At 43.7% G+C, this 20,653-nt stretch overlaps 2 protein-coding genes across 4 annotated transcripts; one reads left to right on the top strand and one right to left on the bottom strand.

Moving 5' to 3' along the window:
* The first annotated feature begins 130 nt into the window (after positions 1-130).
* dcun1d4 (DCN1, defective in cullin neddylation 1, domain containing 4 (S. cerevisiae)) lies at positions 131-7,610 on the top strand. Of its 3 annotated transcripts, none has more exons than XM_060068054.1 (11): positions 131-226; positions 1,484-1,554; positions 1,652-1,691; positions 1,919-2,006; positions 2,376-2,464; positions 2,909-2,979; positions 3,421-3,512; positions 3,613-3,721; positions 4,581-4,685; positions 4,948-5,050; positions 5,170-7,610. In XM_060068054.1, the coding sequence occupies exons 1-11, from the start codon at positions 208-210 to the stop codon at positions 5,223-5,225; spliced, it is 843 nt and encodes a 280-aa protein (XP_059924037.1). In that variant the 5' UTR covers positions 131-207; the 3' UTR covers positions 5,226-7,610. The 3 variants fall into 3 exon arrangements, with proteins under 3 accessions (XP_059924037.1, XP_059924038.1, XP_059924039.1); XM_060068055.1 differs by lacking the exon at positions 131-226 and adding an exon at positions 959-1,092; XM_060068056.1 differs by lacking the exon at positions 131-226 and adding an exon at positions 1,099-1,240.
* LOC132469922 (uncharacterized) lies at positions 6,731-20,111 on the bottom strand. Its single transcript, XM_060068051.1, has 5 exons — positions 20,096-20,111; positions 19,464-19,914; positions 15,501-15,670; positions 14,797-15,133; positions 6,731-14,626 (listed from the first exon to the last, which is right to left on the bottom strand). Exons 2-5 carry the CDS (start codon positions 19,909-19,911, stop codon positions 7,887-7,889), a joined length of 7,695 nt encoding a protein of 2,564 aa, XP_059924034.1. The 5' UTR covers positions 19,912-19,914; positions 20,096-20,111; the 3' UTR covers positions 6,731-7,886.
* Between the last annotated feature and the right edge of the window lie 542 nt (positions 20,112-20,653).

Below are 20,653 nucleotides of genomic sequence, written 5' to 3'. Positions count from 1 at the left end.
CTGTCAGATTACTTCATGGGAGGGCTGCTTTTCTTTGTCTACCACCTATTTAAAGGACACGTCTGCCAGCCAATCAGAGAACAGCGAGGGAGGATCCAGAAGACTGTTTTTCCATTCTAAATCAACGAGGGGCGTGGTTAAGACTGATTTGTCCCGCCCAGTGGCCGGTCTGCGGACTTCCCACAGACAGTTGTATGTTTCATAAAAATGCACTCTGATGCGGCAAGTAAGTAGTAACGTTACAGCGTCTTTTGATATATATTTTTGCACGCAATGGGGGTACAGCGTTTATCCCATGCAGCTTGCCAGCTGTTTTGCGTTCCCATGTATTTTGTGTTTCTGTGCAAGCGGATAACGGACGGATTCTGTGCTGTCCTCTTGCTATTTGCAGTGTTATTCTGGGGCTGACAACAAAGAAGAATAGTGTGATTTGAGGTTGCTTCATCGTGCAAGCGGATAGTTTATCATTCCGAAGTACATGTTTCATGTAGCATTTGCAATGTTCAGTTGAACATAGCTTGCGTTAAATTTGTCAATATCTGCGGCCACGATCGATGCAGTCGTTTGATTAATGGTACTGTATGCGTCAGAGGGAACTTATTAACTACCTAATGCCATTGGATATCAGTCGATTCCCCAGCAAGCTGCGGAAAATAGGCGATAATGAAAATTGTGACGCAGTTTTGTATAACATCTTTAAAGGTCTGCTGCAGCATTAGTGCTTCTTTCCACGCCACTTTGCATCACTTGCCACTAAAGGTCGTTGCAAAACATACATGTTAAGCAGTGCACAATGTTGCATTTTTCTGAAACACTGCACAATGCATTCAATCAGTAAAGGTGAGTGTTAGTGGGGAGCGGGGTTGTGAATGAAATAATTATTTTTGTCAGACTTGGGGCTTGTAGTTTTTATTCTTCAGCCGTCGCTTCGTTTCTACGGCCTCTTTTCAAGGAAATGAACTACAACGCCCATAGCCCCAACTCTCCAGATACTTTGTAAACTCTTTGCAAGTTCAGCGTCCGCACTGCTATTTTAGGTGTGCAGCTAGCGCTATGAAGTCAGCGATGTCTTTTTTTGTCTTCTGTTGAGCCGTAGGAATCAACGCTGCTATTATGGTTTGCCGATGTTTGATCACATATGATTAAACGCCACAATAATATAAGGCTTATAGGTAGCTTGTCTGTGGAAAAAACTGGCTTGGCGTATATTGCGAGGAGAGCGGACATATCTTCTCAAAATGTGACTGTTATATTTATATGCACATTTAACACTTTTTATCTGCACATTTAACACAATGTACCTGTTGTACATTGTGGTGGTTGACGGAAAGGTCTTTCCTTCTTGATACATCGGGTTAGATAGCTCTAACTAGAGATAGACGTATGTATAGCTGTATAGCTTCCCTGTAGCTGAGTTTGCCAAATACCAATGGATGTCATGGACTTGCGACGGCGTTGTTGATTTTGTTTTGTTTCCTTTTAGATTTTCAGCTGAACACCCATTTGTCTACACTGGCCAGCATCCATAAGATCTACCACACCCTACACAAGCTGGTAAACATTGTGTGTGTGTGTGTGTGTGTGTGTGTGTGTGTGTGTGGCCATGCATACATAACATAGGATACATATTTGTGTATAACACTTTCTTTAGAACCTGACTGAGAGCATTGGACAGGAAAGCCACAAATCAGGTAATAAGCTTATCATTGTGCGCATACCCCATGCCATTACTCTTCTATTACATGTATCATGGTTATCTGAACATGCTACATGGCTTTACCTTTTCCATGGCATGTAGTATGGTAAGCTGCCCATGCTACATGTCTTTACCGTTTCCATGAAATGTATCATGGCTAGCTGAGCATGCTACACATATGGTTAACTGAACATGCTTTACTCTACGACCCTCTTCCCCTAGTGTGTTGTCCCCGCGCCATGCCTCCCAGGAAGAAAAGAAGACCATCTTCTGGTGAGGACATGTCTGCTAAGAAGAGTCGACAGGACAGGTAGGACCCGCGGCGCAGAACCTACCAATACCTCACCTGCTACACCCCATCTCAAACGGTTACCTACATACTGTAACATGATTGTGGGTATACCCAAACACAACCATGCCTACCCAACTACTTATAGCTCACATATTACCTCTTATAAACCAGCTTACACCCCATATCGTATCTTACACACACTACCCTCTACACCCAATCTACACCTCCACTTAAAGCATACATCCATTACCTTGGCAACACCCAGACCCATAGTAATGGGTCTTACAGTCCACTGTCTTAATTTGCCTAATAAGTAGTGACTGATTCAAATTATCATAAGCCCTTGGTGGTTGAGGAAATGACGAATATGTACTCTGTTATGCACAGTGTTTTCAGGAAACAGGAGTCCACCCAGATCCGTGAGGAGGAGCTGTTCTCCAGCAAGAGGTGTCTAGAATGGTTCTATGAATACGCAGGTACAGCCTTTACATCGTACATGTCTTACCACAGTATGCAAGTATGTGTGCTTATTACATGTGGTAAACTGAATGGTTAACATAGGATTTCTTTGATCCATGCAAAGAAAACATATCTTGTTTCGATCTACTCCCATGTTTCATTCCACTCCCAGCAGAAAGGCACGGGTTTGATCCCTTTGTGTCTGTAGCCCAACCTTTCTACTTAAGCTTTCGTTACTTAGTTGGCACGCACCTTGTCTTACGATTTTAATTTTTTACCCTGAATTTGATAAATTATGTCTTCTTGAATCAAACCTGTAGGCTTCCTTGAGCAAGATGCCCCCTTATCCCAACCTTATTCTTAAAGACTGTGTCCGAGCTCAATGCAAATAGCTTTGGTGAAAAGATAACTAACTAACTAAATGTTAATAATGGTGCTATTACTGGTTGATTGTTGAACAGGCTGTGATGACGTTGTGGGCCCAGAGGGTATGGAGAAGTTCTGCGAGGACATCGGAGTGGAACCAGAGAATGTAAGTACCATCCTGCTGATTGCTAGATTTCAATGATAGTCTAATATACCATGACTTTAAAGGGCCCCCAAATGAACCACCAGGTGTGAGGTTATTAAGCCATTTCAAGGTCTATCTCTTTGTGACATAACAAGTGGGAGTGTCTACTCTGAGGTATGATGGACAAATCAATGCAGTCTACCAAGTAGTTTCACATTGTGACGTCCCCAATAGATAGATTCTAAGATGGCTTGTATTGGCCTAACACGACACCTGGTGGTAAAATAGGGGCGCTTTACGTATGGTGTACTAGGGTTCTACTATTTAAGCTGAAATACCTGTTCCTACCTAGCTGTGCGGTATAGGTTTCAAATAGTCATTGCCCCTTTTATTTTTTCATCCTACATTTTCATATATCTCCTCCTGTCCTTTAGAAATCACCCAACTGTGCTGGTTTTCCAGGTGGTGATGTTGGTTTTGGCATGGAGGCTGGATGCTCAGAGCATGGGGTACTTCACCCTCCAGGAGTGGCTGAAAGGAATGAGCTCACTGCAGTAAGTCCTTCTCCTTTGAGACTGTCCCAATGGGGCTATGTCTCTTTGCTACGTGGCCACAACCTATGCCTGGTTCTCTTCTTTCCTCTGCCTCTGTCAGGTGTGACTCCACAGAGAGCCTAAGGAACTCTCTAGACCACCTGAGGTCTGTGTTGAACGACACCACCAGCTTTAAGCTCATCTACAGATACGCCTTCGACTTTGCACGGGTGAGTCCAGGAGATCCTGTCCTACACATCATTATACATACATCATACTTCATACAGATCTAATTGATCAATGAAAATATTTTTCAATCAATGAATTCATCTGGTTTAATTCTATATAATCTTTCACTTCTGATCCTATTAAGCCCAGTCAATCATCAGTCAGTGAGTTTAATCACTTTCAGTGTAATCATGCAGATGTTGAGCTCAGGATATTTCCAGCCTGTTTTGGGTTGAAAAATTGCCTCATATACTTTTCTTAGACAAAAGCTATGGTGGAATACTTTATTAACCAGATAAACTTGAACAATGTGATTCAAGCCATGAACCTAAATAACACAGCAGTAATAGGTCTTTGCTAAACAACACCTCTGTGGTCTCAATGTACCGCTATGTTTAAACACATAGCGGTACATTGGATTTTTTTTTGTTCCTATTGACTTTCCAAGTTAGAGATTATCATGTTCACAGCCTGTTTTTGTTGACACAACCTGCCTTGGCTGCGATTGGTGTGAAGCGTCATCCGATCAGGAGAACCTCTCAGCCATTCTCACTATGAGATAAGCATGCACATGTGTTTGGGTTTGCCATTATGCAGCAAGGTTGTGATGCGAATGTGGAGTGTTATGTAGGAGCTAGGGATGCGTCAATTGGTTAAATGTGAGGTGTATGTAAGAGCTAGGGGTGCTGTGATTGTAAGTTACACTGAATTGTTGCTCAGTTGACGTAACTGTCTTCATTAAAAGCTAATTCCAATATATCTACAAAACAAACCTCAAAATAATTCCAGATATACATAGCCTTCTGATCTATGACTAATAGGTATTTGGGTTTTAAGATGCATTATTCTTTTCTATTATAGGAAAAAGATCAGAGAAGTTTGGACTTGAACACAGCCAAGTGCATGCTGGGACTTCTCCTGGGGAAGACGTGGCCCCTGTTCCCTGTGTTTAATCAGTTTCTAGAGGTAAGGGCCTTGAAACATATTCAAGTGCCCCCATAAGCATGGTGCCAGGCATGTGTCATTGCACCTCAGTACACGTAGGTTTTAATGGATGTCATATTATACCTCGTATATATATAGGTTCTCATGGGTGTCATATTATACCGCAGATCAGCATGGGCTGACACAATCCACCTCCATTCAATATATGTGTAAACCGCCAACGTTGTCTTACTGCATCAAACCAAATCATCTTATGTTTTTCTCTCTGTCTCTCTTTCACCAGCAATCAAAGTACAAAGTCATCAACAAAGACCAATGGTGCAATGTGCTGGAGTTTAGCAGAACAATCAACTTGGACCTCAGTAACTATGACGAAGACGGTGCCTGTGAGTGTCAATGCGCAAACACGCACACAGACACACACACACACACACACACACACACACACACACACATGGGGGCTAGCACCTCTGACCCTCCCTCTCTGTCCCCTTGTTTTGTTCAGGGCCTGTGATGCTGGATGAGTTTGTGGAGTGGTACAAGGAGCGACAGATCTCATAGCTGCAGTGCAGAGCCAACCATCCAAGACTTAAGACAAAAGGTGATAGTGACAACGACGACTATGGAGAAAAAAAACGAAAAACCATAAACAACAACCAATGAGTAAAACAATACAAACTTTGTCAAAGGTGTATATGTGAGCACTGTTTTGGGCTGGGGGGGATTGGGAGATTGGGGTGGTCTCCGAGCAATGAGTACGGAACGGGTATTGTTTTTTTAAGGGGACGGGGAATGGGTTGAATCAGAGTGTTAAATCCTGGGGGGTTTTGACCCCCCCTTCCCCCGTGGGGATCAAGGCTGTGATTTGTGAAATAATGATCCTCGCCACCAGTGTTGCATTGTGGGTGAAGGCATGGCTAAGAACCCCCAGCGGCATTGGTCGCCCTCACTGTGACATCATAGTTGCATCTGTGTATGTGCGTGGAGAACAGGGTGTTTGGAATGGTGATGATGTAGGCAGAGAGGATGATAGGTCTCCTCGATGGGAAAGCACGGGAAGCACCGTTTACGTTGTCTTAAATAGGGGCTCTTTGAACTTTGCCTCATTAGAATATTCTGCATTAAATCCTGTGCTTGTTTTTTTTTTTTTTTTTTGCCAATTTCGATTGTGTCTCCGAGGTGGAAATTGACTTTTTCCAACAAGCACATGGCGTCAAAGAAGTTAATATTTTACGATTATTTTGTGCCAGTAGTTATCGAGCCCATGCTCTGGTTTGCTTATGACTTTCTAATGACTCAGCGCAGGCAAACCAGACCACTCCCCCTCACCACCACACCGACCCCTCCACCCTCACTAAATCAGTCATCAATGCTGCTTATTAACTTAGATTAATGCACAGCGGTCAGCCACTGAGACGTGGAACGCTAGCTATCGGTTCTTTGGCCATGTTGTTAATGTATCCATGCTGTGTTGGATAGGAGTCTTTGTGCCTCAATACACTTAACTGTCTCTCTCACTCACACACACACACAAACACACACACACACACACACACAGGTCAGGGATTGCTTCAGGACGACCATGGACTGTTGGGGCCCGTGTACGTTATGGGGACGAAGTGAATATGGACGTCCATTACGTCTTCCTAGGTGACATCTGGTCGTCCTCCTGGGCCCACGAAGCTTCAGGTCCGATATTAACTTGTAGCGTGGCCGACACGGACAGTGTTAGTAGATCCACAGCGGAGGGCTCCAGACACCTCCCAGGACGCCTTGGAGGTGGGTTTGGGTTCTCTTGCGTAGGAAAGGTAAGGTAGGTCTGCTGGATCATTGCTTTGTATTATATCACAGCGGTCCTAATCTCAAACCCGAGGTTGACAACGATTCAGGGGGGGAGGGGGGGCAAATGTATGGAGGCTACGCTGTTATTTTTGCCTAGTATAACGTTCTCGTATAAATTCTAGTCTTTGGCTGTGGTGTAACGCGTTGTCACAGGTTTTGATATTTGCATGCACGCTCTTGTCAGCCTTCTGTGAATGGATGAGGTCCCCTTTTTGTAAGAAAACGTTTTGTACAGGAATTAGTGAGAACTTTTTGTGCTTTTAATTTGGTATTCAAGAGTCCGAAGACTTTCTCTGAGACCCCTGATATGGTGTCCGTTAAGACCCGGAACGGACCTTTTATCCTCAGTGGAACTGTAGTTCCTTCCTTCATTCGGCCCCCTGTGGCATATCAGTGCACATTCTGTAGAGGTCTATGACGCAACCTCCAGTTTACAGCGTCACTTTTTACCCAATGGGAGGTTACAAGCTGCATTGGAATGTTGAACTTCATTGGTACCTTTCATAAATGGACATAAAGATTTGTCAGCGTTGAAGGTACAAAAAAAAAAAGAAACTCAAAGGTTGTATCAACTTCCTCTGCTTCAAATCTCCATTTGTTGACCGATGCCAGACTCTGGTCTATTCTGGCCATCGCTGCTTGGATGTCTGGCTTTCAGAACAGGCAGTCCAGTCGCTGGTCTCTGGTCCGTAGCCTTGGTTTCCGAAATATTGATGGAAAGCAAAATGTGCGGAAAGCAAAGATGTGTGTAGCATCCAAAGATCTTACTTGAAATGCCTTCTTATCACCACTAGTTGGTAGTATTTCAGCAAACCTCGACCTATGAAAGTGACCTATTGAGTTCCCAACACCCAATGCAGTCAGATTTTACTCTCCCAGTTTTGCTATTAGAAAGCATCAGCCAATCAGTTTGTAAGAGTTTGTTAGCAGTAGGCCTAGTTGTTAAGACTGATTTAGAGTGGATTCTTCGATGGCAATGCAGAGGATGTGTCCACCTGGTCTTGACTGTATATATGTATGTAAACTATGTATGTATGTGTCTATATGTCTGTTTTCACTATAACCTATGTCTATATATACAAATAAAGGGGTTTATTGACTTAATGCTTGTCTCGATGTTGTCACTTTAATACAAATTTCCTTAAAATAACTAAACAAAAGGTTTTTCTTGTTACAGTTACTCAGTATATATTAAAAATCGTACAGGATCTACAAGATAATATTTGTGAAGTTAAGTACAGATTCTGGTCATTATTCATTCATGTTACATACAAGTTCACTGACAGAATTTGATTAAACATGATTGTTTCTTTACGAAAATGACATCAATAAACGTTACATAAATGCCTAGTTATAAATACATTTGTAGGCTACACCTAGTTAAACTTCAGACATTGGATTTGATGAGTCAAACAGTGTGGAGTTCTGTATTTCTAAGTATTCTGGAGGATGTCTTAAATCTACTTTAGTATCCCCACCCTGCCTGTCACGTCCCATGAGTCTGTTCTGATACTCGGTTCTCTGGCGTGACCTCGGGAGTCTTTCTGGAGCTCTAGCTTCTTGTACTGATATGATACTGCTATGAGGTTCTAAGTCCTCACCAGAGAACGAATAGTTCAAACTGGGGGCCTCTCTTAAGGGAAGACCCTGATGGCTGTTTTGCTGAGAGGACCCTTCAGCCCCTAGCTCCTTGTCGTCCGTGTCCCACCTTTTCCTCTCTGAGGACATGGCTCTCAGAGCGCCCAGGCCCCTCCTCTCCTGCGTGCCCATCTTCACAGAATGCCACCCCTTGATGTCTACTGTTGTAAAGGAGCTATCCACCTCTGTGTCTGAGGTTCCCCTGACAGACTGAGCAAAAGAGCGAGCCGGGCCGTGAGTATGGTACTCCGGGAAGTCCACCCTCCTGTGACGCATTGAGGCATTCACACTCTCGCTACTGGTGGAGGAGTCTGGAACAGGAGGCGGAGATTCCAGTCTGGTGTTCCAGTCTTCGATTGAAATATTTGATGATGGTGTTGTTTTGATATCAAGACGCCGTTTGATGCCGGAGATGTTGTCAAGGTCCAACACAGGCCAACTGTTGGCTTCTCCACTATCACCGCTACTCGATGTTGGTGATGGGGTTGCTACTTTGATGTCAAGACGCCTCTTGACGCCAGTGACGTTTCCGAGATCCACCAGAGGCCATGTTTCTTTCTGTGCATCAATGTCCGAATCCTTAACACTGCTACTCTTCTCTGCCCATTCCTTGATCTTATCCACTCTCTCCCCGCTAGAAGACCGTATCTCAGTTTCAGATGATACCTTGAGTGGAGCAGCCTTGTTGGCGCTGATATCGAGACGCTGTCTTAAGCGCGATTTCCCAAGATTGAGCCCTGCCCAACGGGACTCCAGATCTGGGGTGTATTCTGGTCCTGGGATACTCTTGAGGCCTTTGTTATTGTCATCCAACCCATCTGTAATCACAGCATACTTCTCTAATTTAATAATTGGATCTCTCTTCGAAGTGAGAGAGTCGTCATATAATGGCCCTTTGAAGTGTACAATTGACTCATTTTTAGTGGTCGGTGATAACACATGCACATCACTTTCATGCTGACGTGTTTGCACTTGTTTTTCATCCTCACTCTCACTCGTGGAAGACCCTATATCATTTTGAACAGGGTCAACTTTTCCTGGATGTGGTATTGGTAAAGGTGTCTTAACATCAATACGCCTCTTGATGCGAGGGACGCGGGGATTAAGGTCCGGCCATCTGATCTCACTCATGGTTCCGACAACGGGGTCTTCTCTTTCTTCTTTTACCATTTGGACTTTCATCTCCCCATCACTGTCATTACTGGATGAGGAAGAACGAGACTGCAATGGTAATCCACTACTAATGGAGGTCCTCTCTGGTAAGGGCGTTGGTACTTTGATATCCAAACGCCTTTTAGAACGGGTAATATTATCGAGATCTGTATAAGACCACCAGTCATCGTCAGTGTCATCCACGGCAGAACTTGGGGTCTTTGTTGATGCTTTGAAATCAAGACGCCTCTTGATATGGGGGAGTCGACTGAGATCCAACTCGGGCCACCTGTCGTTTTTTGCATCGACTTCCGTATCCTTGATTGGTTTTACTGTGCCTAGGTGCAAACTAGGCTTATGTGTATTTTCTTCCTTAGTTTTGTCATCCACATTCATTGCAGGTCCCCTGCTCTCCTCTTCACTGTCACTGCTACTGCTACTGGAGGTATAATCCGTGGAAGTTTCTCGACGTGTTTTGACATGGTACCTATAGTCCTGATCTGCGTCCTCTAGAATCAGTGTAGGACCTGTGGTCTCTGTTCCTACTCTGATATCAAGACGCCTCTTGACACGGTTGTGATCCACAAGAGGCCAATTTCCCTTCTGCACATTCATTTCAGATTCCTTATTTGGGTCCACTATGCCCAGGTGCACTATGGGTGGAGAGAACTTTGCGATCTTCATTCTCACATCAGTGGGCTCCTCATCACTCTCACTGCTGGAGGTGGAATCGGTTGATGCTTTGATATGTACAGGCTGTTTCACTTGGTTGATGTTGCTAAGATCCAATTGAGACCACCTGTAGTCCTGATCTGTGTCCTTCAGTAACACTGCAGGACCTGTGGTCTCTGTTGTTGCCTTGATATCAAGACGCCTCTTGACACGGTTGACGTTGCCGAGATCCAACTCGGGCCATCTGTCTTCCTGTGCGTTGATTTCAATATCCTTGATTGGGCTTACTTTGTCCAGGTGTAATTTAGGCTGATAAGCATTTTCAACCTTAGTTTTCACATAAGCGTTATCAAGATTAACTACAGTGAAGTCCTCTTCACTCTCACTGCTACTGGAGGTGAAATCTGTTGATTCTTTGATCTCTGGATGTGGTTTGACTTTGATATCGAGGCGCTGTTTGATGCCACTAATGTTGCTGAGATTTAACTTAGGCCATCTTTCTTCCCGTGCATTGATTTCTGAATCCTTGATTGTGCCCAGTTGCAAATGGGGCTGATAAGCAGTTTCCACTTTAGTTTTCACATAAGAATCATCCAGATTCACTAGAAGACCTGGGGTCGCCTCTTCACTTTCACTACTACTTGATGTTGAATCTGTTGATGCTGTTGATTCTGGACGTGGTTTAACATGAAACCTGTAGTCCTGATCTGTGTCCCTCAGGGTCACTGCAGGATTCCCGGTTTCTGTTGTTGCCTTAATATCTAGACGCCTCTTGACACGGTTGACGTTGCCGAGATCCAACTCAGGCCATCCGTCATCCCGTGCACCGATTTCCAAATCCTTGATTGAGCTTGCTGTGCCCACGTGCAAATGAGGCTGATAAGCATTTTCCACTTTAGTTTTCACATAAATGTCCTCCAGATTCACTACAGGACCCATGATCTCCTCTTCACTGTCACTACTACTTGATGTTGAAGCTGTTGATGCTGTGTAATCTGGATGTGGTTTTACATTATACCTGTAGTCCTGATCTGTGTCCCTCAGGGTCACTGCAGGACCTGTGTTCTCTGTTGCTACTTTGATATCGAGACGCCTCTTGACACGGGTGACATGGATGAGATCCAGCACAGGCCAATTTTCATTCTGCACATTCATTTCAGATTCCTTCTTCTGGCTCACCGTGCCAAGATGCGCTATGAGTGGAGACGTGTTTTCTATCTTCGTTCTCACATCAGTGGGCTCCTCATCACTATCACTGCTGGAGGTGGAATCGGTTGATGCTTTGATATTTACCAGTGGTTTGAGTTGGTTGATGTTGCCAAGATCCAATTGAGACCACCTGTAGTCCTGAGCTGTGTCCTTCAGTAACACTGCAGGACCTGTGGTCTCTGTTGTTGCCTTGATATCAAGACGCCTCTTGACACGGTTGACGTTGCCGAGTTTCAACTCAGGCCATCTGTCTTCCTGTGCATTGATTTCAAAATCTTTGATTTGGCTCACTTTGTCCAGGTGCATATTAGGCTCTTCTTCACTCTCACTACTACTTGACGTTGAAGCTGTTGATGCTGTGAAATCTGGATGTGGTTTTACATTATACCTGTAGTCCTGATCTGTGTCCCTCAGGGTCACTGCAGGACCTGTGTTCTCTGTTGCTACTTTGATATCGAGACGCCTCTTGACACGGGTGACATGGCTGAGATCCAGCACAGGCCAATTTTCATTCTGCACATTCATTTCAGATTCCTTCTTCTGGCTCACCGTGCCAAGATGCGCTATGAGTGGAGACGTGTTTTCTATCCTCGTTCTCACATAAGTGGGCTCCTCATCACTATCACTGCTGGAGGTGGAATCGGTTGATGCTTTGATATTTACCGGTGGTTTGAGTTGGTTGATGTTGCCAAGATCCAATTGAGACCACCTGTAGTCCTGAGCTGTGTCCTTCAGTAACACTGCAGGACCTGTGGTCTCTGTTGTTGCCTTGATATCAAGACGCCTCTTGACACGGTTGACGTTGCCGAGTTTCAACTCAGGCCATCTGTCTTCCTGTGCATTGATTTCAAAATCTTTGATTTGGCTCACTTTGTCCAGGTGCATATTAGGCTCTTCTTCACTCTCACTACTACTTGACGTTGAAGCTGTTGATGCTGTGAAATCTGGATGGTTGGATGGTTTTACATTATACCTGTAGTCCTGATCTGTGTCCCTCAGGGTCACTGCAGGACCTGTGTTCTCTGTTGCTACTTTGATATCGAGACGCCTCTTGACACGGGTGACATGGCTGAGATCCAGCACAGGCCAATTTTCATTCTGCACATTCATTTCAGATTCCTTCTTCTGGCTCACCGTGCCAAGATGCGCTATGAGTGGAGACGTGTTTTCTATCCTCGTTCTCACATAAGTGGGCTCCTCATCACTATCACTGCTGGAGTTGGAATCGGTTGATGCTTTGATATGTACAGGCTGTTTCACTTGGTTGATGTTGCCAAGATCCAATTGAGACCACCTGTAGTCCTGATCTGTGTCCTTCAGTAACACTGCAGGATCTGTGGTCTCTGTTGTTGCCTTGATATCAAGACGCCTCTTGACACGGTTGACCTTGCCGAGTTTCAACTCAGGCCATCTGTCTTCCTGTGCATTGATTTCAATATCCTTGATTGGGCTCACTGTGTCCAGGTGTAATTTAGGCTCATCTTCACTCTCACTGCTACTGGAGGTGAAATCTGTTGATTCTTTGATCACTGGGAGTGGATTGGCATGGTACCTGTAGTCCTGATCCGTGTCATTCAGGGGCACTGCAGGACCTGTGCTCTCTGTTACTACTTTGATATCAAGATGCCGTTTGACGCCAGTGATGTTGTTGAGATCTAATTCAGGCCATGTATTTTCCTGTGCATAGATTTCAAAATCCTTGGATGGATTCACTGTGCCCAGGCATAGATGGGGCTGATAGGCATTTTCAATCTTAGTGTTCTCCTCTTCACTCTCACTGCTGCTGGAGGTGAAATCCGTTGATGCTTTAATATCCAAACGTGGTTTGACATGAGTCCTGTAGACTGAACCTGTGTCTTTCGAGGTTACTGCAGGACCTGTGTTTATTGTTTCCACTGTAATATCAAGACGCTGTTTGATACGAGTGACGTGGCTGAAATCCAACTTGGGCCAGACATTGTTTTGAGCGTCAATGTTCTTGCTATTCCTTCCTGTTCCCTCATCTTCATCAGCTGCTCCTTGATTCAATGTGTACTCTGTGACCTCATCATCACTTTCACAGGAAGAAGAAAGAGATGAATCAAAGTGATCTGGGGCCATTTGGGTGTTTTGTAGCTCACCCTCCAACACCTCCTCTGAAGTAATACTGATTGGTTGTTTTGAATGGGTCTGTTTGTCAAAGCTAACAACCCCTTTAATGATCTTAGTTTGATCAATGTTTTGCACATCCTGGTCCATTCCCATTCCGGCCCACTCCTCGGTTTCTTGGTTCACAGTGTATTGTGTCGACTCATCCTCACTGAGATGAGAGGCAGAGCTGGAGCTGGACCTGGACCTGTTAGCTTGTCTCAAATCATTTGAAGTTGGGAAAACAATTTTTTTTGAATGATTAAAAGATCCAGATAGACTACTGGACCTTGCTGAACCACTTTGAATGGACTCAGGGAAATCAAAGGCATCTCCGCTGTCGTTTGGCTGGTCCTGGTCCCTGAGCTTTGCATCGTTCAGGTGTGGGGACCAATCAGCAAACGGTTCAGAGGTGAATTCTAAATCAGTCTCCTTCTGGTTGATACAGTTATCAACGGGCTGAGAGGGCGAGGCTATCGATGACTTCTTCTTTGTCCTTGTGCTGTTGCCCTCCTCCTCATCAGAAGAAGAGGACAGACTCCCTCGCTCTCCCAGCTCACTGTCAACGGGCTGAGAGGACGAGGCTTTCAAGGACTTTTTCCTTGTCCTTGTACTGTTGCCCTGCTCCTCATCAGAAGAAGAGGACAGCCTCCCTCGCTCTCCCAGCTCACTGTCAACGGGCTGAGAGCACGAGGCTTTCAAGGACTTCATCTTTGTCCTTGTACTGTTGCCCTGCTCCTCATCAGAAGAAGAGGACTGGTTTTTCGGTTGCCCACTTGCCCAAGTAACTTTATAGTTCATGCTTTCCTCCTGGTTTTCTTGGGTACTGAAGGTCACTCTCCGCTCTCTGACAGACACAATCTCTGGGTCATCCTCTTCGTCCGAGTAGGCCTGGTTGTCGTAGGGGCTCTGACCTGCGGACGAGACTGAGCCTGGTTGAGCGGGAGCGTTTTTCTTAACGCAAACCTTTTGGCAGAGTACATCGATACATGGTCTAGCGAAGACGCCGAGGATAAACGCCACCAGGAAAGTGAAGAAAATAGATAGACCCACAGCCAGACCCAGGCGCTGATTCTCTTTCATGGCCCTTACTTGACCCGCTCTGCCTATCCCTTGGGTGTCGACGGGTAAACTTCTGGGCAATCTGCTGTTAGCCCTCGCCTGTTTCCTGATTTTCAGGTTGTAAACAGATACAATATCTTTGTGTGATTGGGACAAACAAATATAAAGCCCTGCATCCCTCTCTGTGATATCACTCATCAGTAGACCCGCCTGAGACTCGTTGGCGGACACTTGACCTTTGGGAGTCCACCAGGTTGAACCTATAACAACACAAAAAAAATCGAAATTAAGGTATGACACAGTGAAACACATGGGAAAAATGTCATGATGTATTTATACTTTCTTACATTCCTAGAGTTAGGAAGTATTTAGTTGAACATTATAAACTTAAAAATATATACAAAATCAATAAATCCAAACAAATTGCTACCTTTTTGCATTGAGCAAGGCAGCAGAACAGTAGACCCGTGGTCGACGGTGAGATCCTGATGGAGCCCAGGCTTGTTCTTGGCACCGCCACACCCAAAGTCCTCTTCGTGGAGCTGGAGCAGATCTCTCCCCGCAAGCGAGGAAGGCGAGTGACACACCATGTCCAACCATAGCCGCTGGTCTTCGTCTTCATCCAGGGCCATCCGCCTCTTCAGGTTAGCCATTTCACAGTCACACCTCCACGGGTTTCCACCACCCCTGACCACCAGCCCCAACCGCAGGGACCAGAAGGTTGCTGGAGAGAGGCTCGTCAGCAGGTTGAAGCTGAGGTCGACGACCTTGGAACGCAGGAGACGATGAACAAGGTGATGTTACAGCAACCTTGAGTTGGATGCAATTTCTAAACTGGTCTGGAACAGCTTATTTTACTTCACTGGTGAAAGGTACTTCTGGAGAACTACTTTCTATCATATTCATTTTAAATAATTGGGAAGCATTTTCATGTACACAAAATAATCTACACATCATGAAACTTAATGAGTGATTGGTTATGACCAGGTATATGGATGATAACAAACTGCTAATAAGGCCAATTTCTTATTACATATTCTTGTAATTCTTGAAATGGACCCTCTAGGAAGAAGTTCAGACCCTCAAGGAAGAAAACCTGTTCTATCTTTTATCCCATAATAACCCTCCTCTTACAGTGAGATTGGTGAGGCCTACGAAGGCCCGAGGGTGTAGGCTGCTGATGAGGTTGTGTTGCAGATGGAGCTCCTTCAACTGATGTAGACCCTCCAAGTCCCCTGCCTCCAGGGTGGAGATCTGGTTGTAGGAGAGCTGGAGAACCTGCAGAGCCCGGCTCCCTCCAAGCCCTGAGGAACACCAGCACATCAGGAGAATAACTTTAAGAAAACGTTTAAAGACAACTTGGTACAGACTTTGTTGAGGTGTAGTATCTCTGATTCTCTGAGATTTAATAACTTACTTACTTTGTGTTTTGATTTGTAAGGCTAATATATATATAGGTATTATTTTTTTTACTCCAATTTGGATTGTATGCTTTGATTGTTAACAGCCTCATTTATCAATTGCTTCAAGAATGACTGTCTGTCTGCCTTAATAAATGTGAACTTAAGATAACTTAAGGGGATGACACAGCGTGGACGAACTTAACTTTCCAAGCACAATAATATTGATTAAAAGTTCCCAATGATCAATACATGCGTTATCATTGCCACTGCAATTATAACCGTGCTGATTATTATAACCGGACCAAGCGAAACATTTCTATACAACTTCAAGTATAACAACCAACCCCCCACTTTAGTCATTTATTTGATCATTTCAGTCATTATTGATCAGATTCTATGGAAGTAAATCTGTCTCATCGGATTTTGAAAATAAAAAGCCATTGAATTGTAAGCACTGATATATGCATTGAAATAACATATCTGGATTTAACTCTTTTTTTTTTTTTCAACAAATCATTTTCACCTTTATTTTTCAATGCTAAAAAATTCAAAATGAAATAGTCAACGTTAAAAATGTCCACTTAAAGAGGACATATTATGCCGCCAGCCATTTCGAAAATCGGCCCCATCCAGCACAGATCTAGGTGGACACGCCCACTAGTGATGTCATATGGGGCCGATTTTCGAAACGGCTTGTAAGGCTAATCACACTGACACCTGGTGGTATAATATGTCTCCTTTAAATATTTTCAACTTCCCCAAATTCCACGTGCACAAGCTTAAAATGTAACATTTGTATCGTCATCGATCACTCTGATTGGGGGTATTCGTTTTGTGACACGGGGCGCACGTTAAGTGGCTGGGCTGGAGCAAAACGGTTGATATGCCTCTGTGGTGGCATAACGAGGGCGCAGGGCCAACACTTTTCCGCACCGAGTGGCATGATACAGATATGAGGATGACAAATTAAAAGCCGGTTGCTGTCCTGAGGCACTGCTGCCACAGTTCTTCGGTTGCCACTCAGTGCGCAATACTGTCGACTCTACGCTCTCGTTCAACAGTGGGCAGCGGGCTTCAGATCGCCCCAGCATCACACCAAATGTAGGCAAAGGGACCTCGGATCGCCTCAAATTGGTGCCCTAATAAATTGAGCTCCTTAATCCACTACAATTACACCTTACGCAGCATGCAAATCCAGCCAAGTCACTGCAAATTCACACACACACTTCACATACAGGCGTTCATCGTTTATTAAAAAAAATAAAAACGGTGTGCATTATAACAAAAACAAAAACATAAATAGGCTACAACATAAGGCCCCCCCCCCCCCCACCACCACCTTGTTATTGAATGTGCTTAATAAATACATTTGATTTGATTTGATTAACAAATGTACAGACCGATACAATGGATAGGCCGTTTAGTAAGGTCCACCAACGTTGCTTCTCTCCCAATAAAAAACTACAGTCAGTGTTTAATGACGTTGATTTACCGTTGAGCATTTCCTATAATAGGCTAGGCCTAATGTGTAAAATGCTGTTTAGGATTAACGTTTGTATCAAGAAGAAAGACCTAGCGAGTGACGCTCTTATTACCGCTCTCCTTGCTTGACCGCGATCTAGCATCTAGGATCGATTGCTCTTCCTTGGGTCCCAGGATTTTAACACAAAATGTCATACATTGAATTTTGCAGCTGACCTTGGCATGTTGAATTTGGGGACGTTGAAGATATTTAAGTTCAATTTTTTAACGTTGAATATTCGATTTTTTTTATGTTTTAACGTTGATACATAAAGGTGAAAATGATTTGTTGAAAATGTAAAGAGTAAAATTCAGAGGCAAAAAATCCAGATAGGCTACGTCATTTCAATGCATAATGTTCAGTGCTTCAAATTCAATGACTTTATTTTCAAAATCCGATGAGACAGATTTACTTCCATAGATGCTGTCATCCAAAGGTACTTATAGTGAATTCAGTTACATTGCATTACAGCACAGATAGGGGGTACTGAGGTATTGTAGCTATAGGACCCCAATAAGTAGGCTGCGGACATCTGTGATCAAAATCAGTACCTCTTGGCTGGGAGATGAATAACCCTGCCACACTATCAATCTATCTGTTCCCTAAACGTTATCCTTACACTATAACTTGGTGTGGATTTTGTCAGTTTGGTTGACAGCCATTTTGTGACTAAAATGTTTGACATTTAATATGTTCTTTCTCAAAATGTGAATTTCCTAGATGAAGGTCATTGTCCCCAATAATTATCTTGCATGTTTAAACATGTTTGCCAGTTGGTAAATCGTATCAATGCACACGCTTACACCACAAAAAACTGAGCTGAAAATGTCTGCATATGGCACAAAGTCTCTCTTGCTGTCTCTCCTGCAGTCTCAGCAAGAGAGGCTCACAGCGAAGCGCCAGGGGTCTTTGCATCAGTACAGAGGCTGTAGTGATCCGAATACCAAACAGAGACGACTATAACTGGTCCAATACTGGCCACTGAGTTCTCCCTAAACAGACCGGCCTACCACACACTCTTCCGGAATAAATAAAAAGGATGAAAAAAACTACTGAAATATTCTGCCAAGCAGAGGCATGGAGCGTCTCAAAATCATTCGAAATTTTTGTATATTTATTTTTATGTTGATTTTGATCATTATCCTGTTCATATGCAATAGGTTTAACTTGTTTACCTGCTTCTTAAAGGCATAGGAGGGCCCCAAGCAAGAGTGTGTCAGGTTGTACATTAATCTGCCTATTGTGCCATTATCTGGAGAGCAAAGTTCCAGACATAATTACTGAGTACTATTGCACACAAGTTTGTTTACCTGTTATGAGCCAGCTCTACCCAGCTTAGCTACCTCTTCATCAAGTCAAAAGCTTATCAAATACACATGGAAGAATATGTAGAAAATACAGTGTATATATGAGACTGTACTATAATACAGGGGGCATAATACATTTTCAAACTATAAAAACATTTTATATTGGCAGTTTTACTATAATGAAATGTCTTAATGTTCATAGTCACGGGTGCCTTTATCGACAACAGCTTACATGGGAGGCAGATAGAATACACAGACATTACTCTCATTGAATATCTACAGTATGCATTACAAAACACTGTGCTATGACAGTAATACAACCTAGTGGACAGAGGGTTCAAGAAAACCAAACAACACCCAACCCATCTTCTAAAACACCTGGAGACCCACCTCTTCCTAAAGTATCTCATCAAATAACTTCTGTCTTTAGTTTGTTGTTGTTGAGGTTAGGGTTATGCTAAAGTAAGAGGGCCCAGCCAGTGTTGATATACAATTATGAAAATGAAAACAATTGAACTAGGTCAGATTCCATTTAGTTACTATAGGAATCTGTATTTATAAATATATATATATATATATATACATATATAAAAATATATACTAACTAGGAATTTTAATTTGCTCCGATTTATATTGTATGCTTTGATTTTTGTCTGCCAAAAATATAAATGTTTTCCTTATATAAAGCATTCTTCATAACAAAGTTTATTAATATGCCTAATTATTAATCATATGATTCAGCAATCACATTTTTTAGGAATGCAATCAAAGAGTAGATTGATCCATAAACCATCCCACAGTAGGTATTTATTACCGATAGCAGATTATCAGAAGATTATACTTTAGGTGTTGGCGTGTGACTCACCCCGGGGTGACTCAGCCAGGCGATTCCTCTCCATCGATAGCAGCAGCAGACCGGGAGCCCAGGAGACACACCTCTGGCTCCTCTGGCTCCTCCAGGCCCCAGGGGACGGCATGCGGCGTCCAACCCTATCGGAGCTCCACTCATTGAGGCAGAGAGAGAGATAGGATATCTGGTTGTTCCCCAGCCGCAGGGCCAGGAGCTCCGGGTTAGGCCTGCGGAGAGCTACGGAGCTCAGGAGGTTGTGGGATAGATCTAAATCTGCGGTTCTGTCCATGGAAGGGTGTTGTGGAGCGTGGGGGAGCCCAGAGGAGGAGCAGTTGATCAGGGTGTGATCCAGGCAGACGCAGGTCTCTGGGCAGGGGATGAGGGGGACTGGGGATGCCCAGCACCCCCAGGAGCCCCAGAACAGCAGCAGAACCTCCCAGCCGGGCCGCCGTGGCAACACCATGATCTGTCTGGTGGGAGACCAGAGGTCCCATGATAGCTTTAATGATAACATGAGGCTTTAACGATAACTGATCACTTAACACCCCATTCAAATTAATACAATCCAAGAAACAAAACAGCCCAAACAAGACTTTTAACAAAAAACACCTCACTAACTATATCAAAAGACAGTTGATGAAACTCACCTGTCTCAATCTCACTAGAATGGTGAAGTCTGATCACTTATAGGGTGAGGTCCTTCAATCTTCTGAGCCACAGCTGAACTGATCCTTCTCCTGTAGTTTCCGTTCAAAGTCTAGAATAGTGGACGTCCTTACTCAACACAGATGAGAATGTCTTATGGAGTTTCCTTCAATAATTTACACACAGCTGGTTAATACCTCACTTTCATTGTGTACTTCATGCTGGCCAATGAGGCTGATCCTTAGATAAACCAAAGCTAGCCTGAATGCAACATGACAGTAGATTACCAGCAGGGCAAGTAGTCAACCGTACTAAATTAAATCTAAATTATGTTTTTTCTTCCATTTTTTTATTTAAACAAAACATGATTGGCAGAGGTATTAAAAAAGGGTGTGTTTCCATGTTTGTTTTTATACCTGCATTACCTCAAACCGTTAAATTGCAGCCATTTTGTTCAAGACTGCCATTTCTCTGTTTTTCCTCCACAACCCTTAATTTATGTAGATTGGATTAAGTTATTAAACAGTGCAAGTTTAATGTATTTTCATTCCTGCAGTGAA

The sequence above is a fragment of the Gadus macrocephalus genome, chromosome 12 (genome assembly GCF_031168955.1).
Source record: "Gadus macrocephalus chromosome 12, ASM3116895v1".
NCBI classification, from domain to species: domain Eukaryota; kingdom Metazoa; phylum Chordata; class Actinopteri; order Gadiformes; family Gadidae; genus Gadus; species Gadus macrocephalus.
Note: the sequence above shows the minus strand (reverse complement) of the source record. Positions and strands in the feature narration are given on the sequence as shown.

Bases quoted from the DNA above. Each gene is read 5' to 3' on its own strand.
- dcun1d4 (XM_060068054.1), top strand. The intron at 2,465-2,908 runs GTACAGCCTTTA...ATTGTTGAACAG, and splicing joins ATGGTTCTATGAATACGCAG to GCTGTGATGACGTTGTGGGC. The intron at 4,686-4,947 runs GTAAGGGCCTTG...CTCTTTCACCAG, and splicing joins TGTTTAATCAGTTTCTAGAG to CAATCAAAGTACAAAGTCAT.
- LOC132469922 (XM_060068051.1), bottom strand. From the start codon at position 19,911: ATGGTGTTGCCACGGCGGCCCGGCTGGGAGGTTCTGCTGCTGTTCTGG. The intron at 15,671-19,463 runs GTGAGTCACACG...GGTGTTCCTCAG, and splicing joins CCTGGCTGAGTCACCCCGGG to GGCTTGGAGGGAGCCGGGCT. The intron at 15,134-15,500 runs GTAAGAGGAGGG...CTGCGTTCCAAG, and splicing joins TAGGCCTCACCAATCTCACT to GTCGTCGACCTCAGCTTCAA.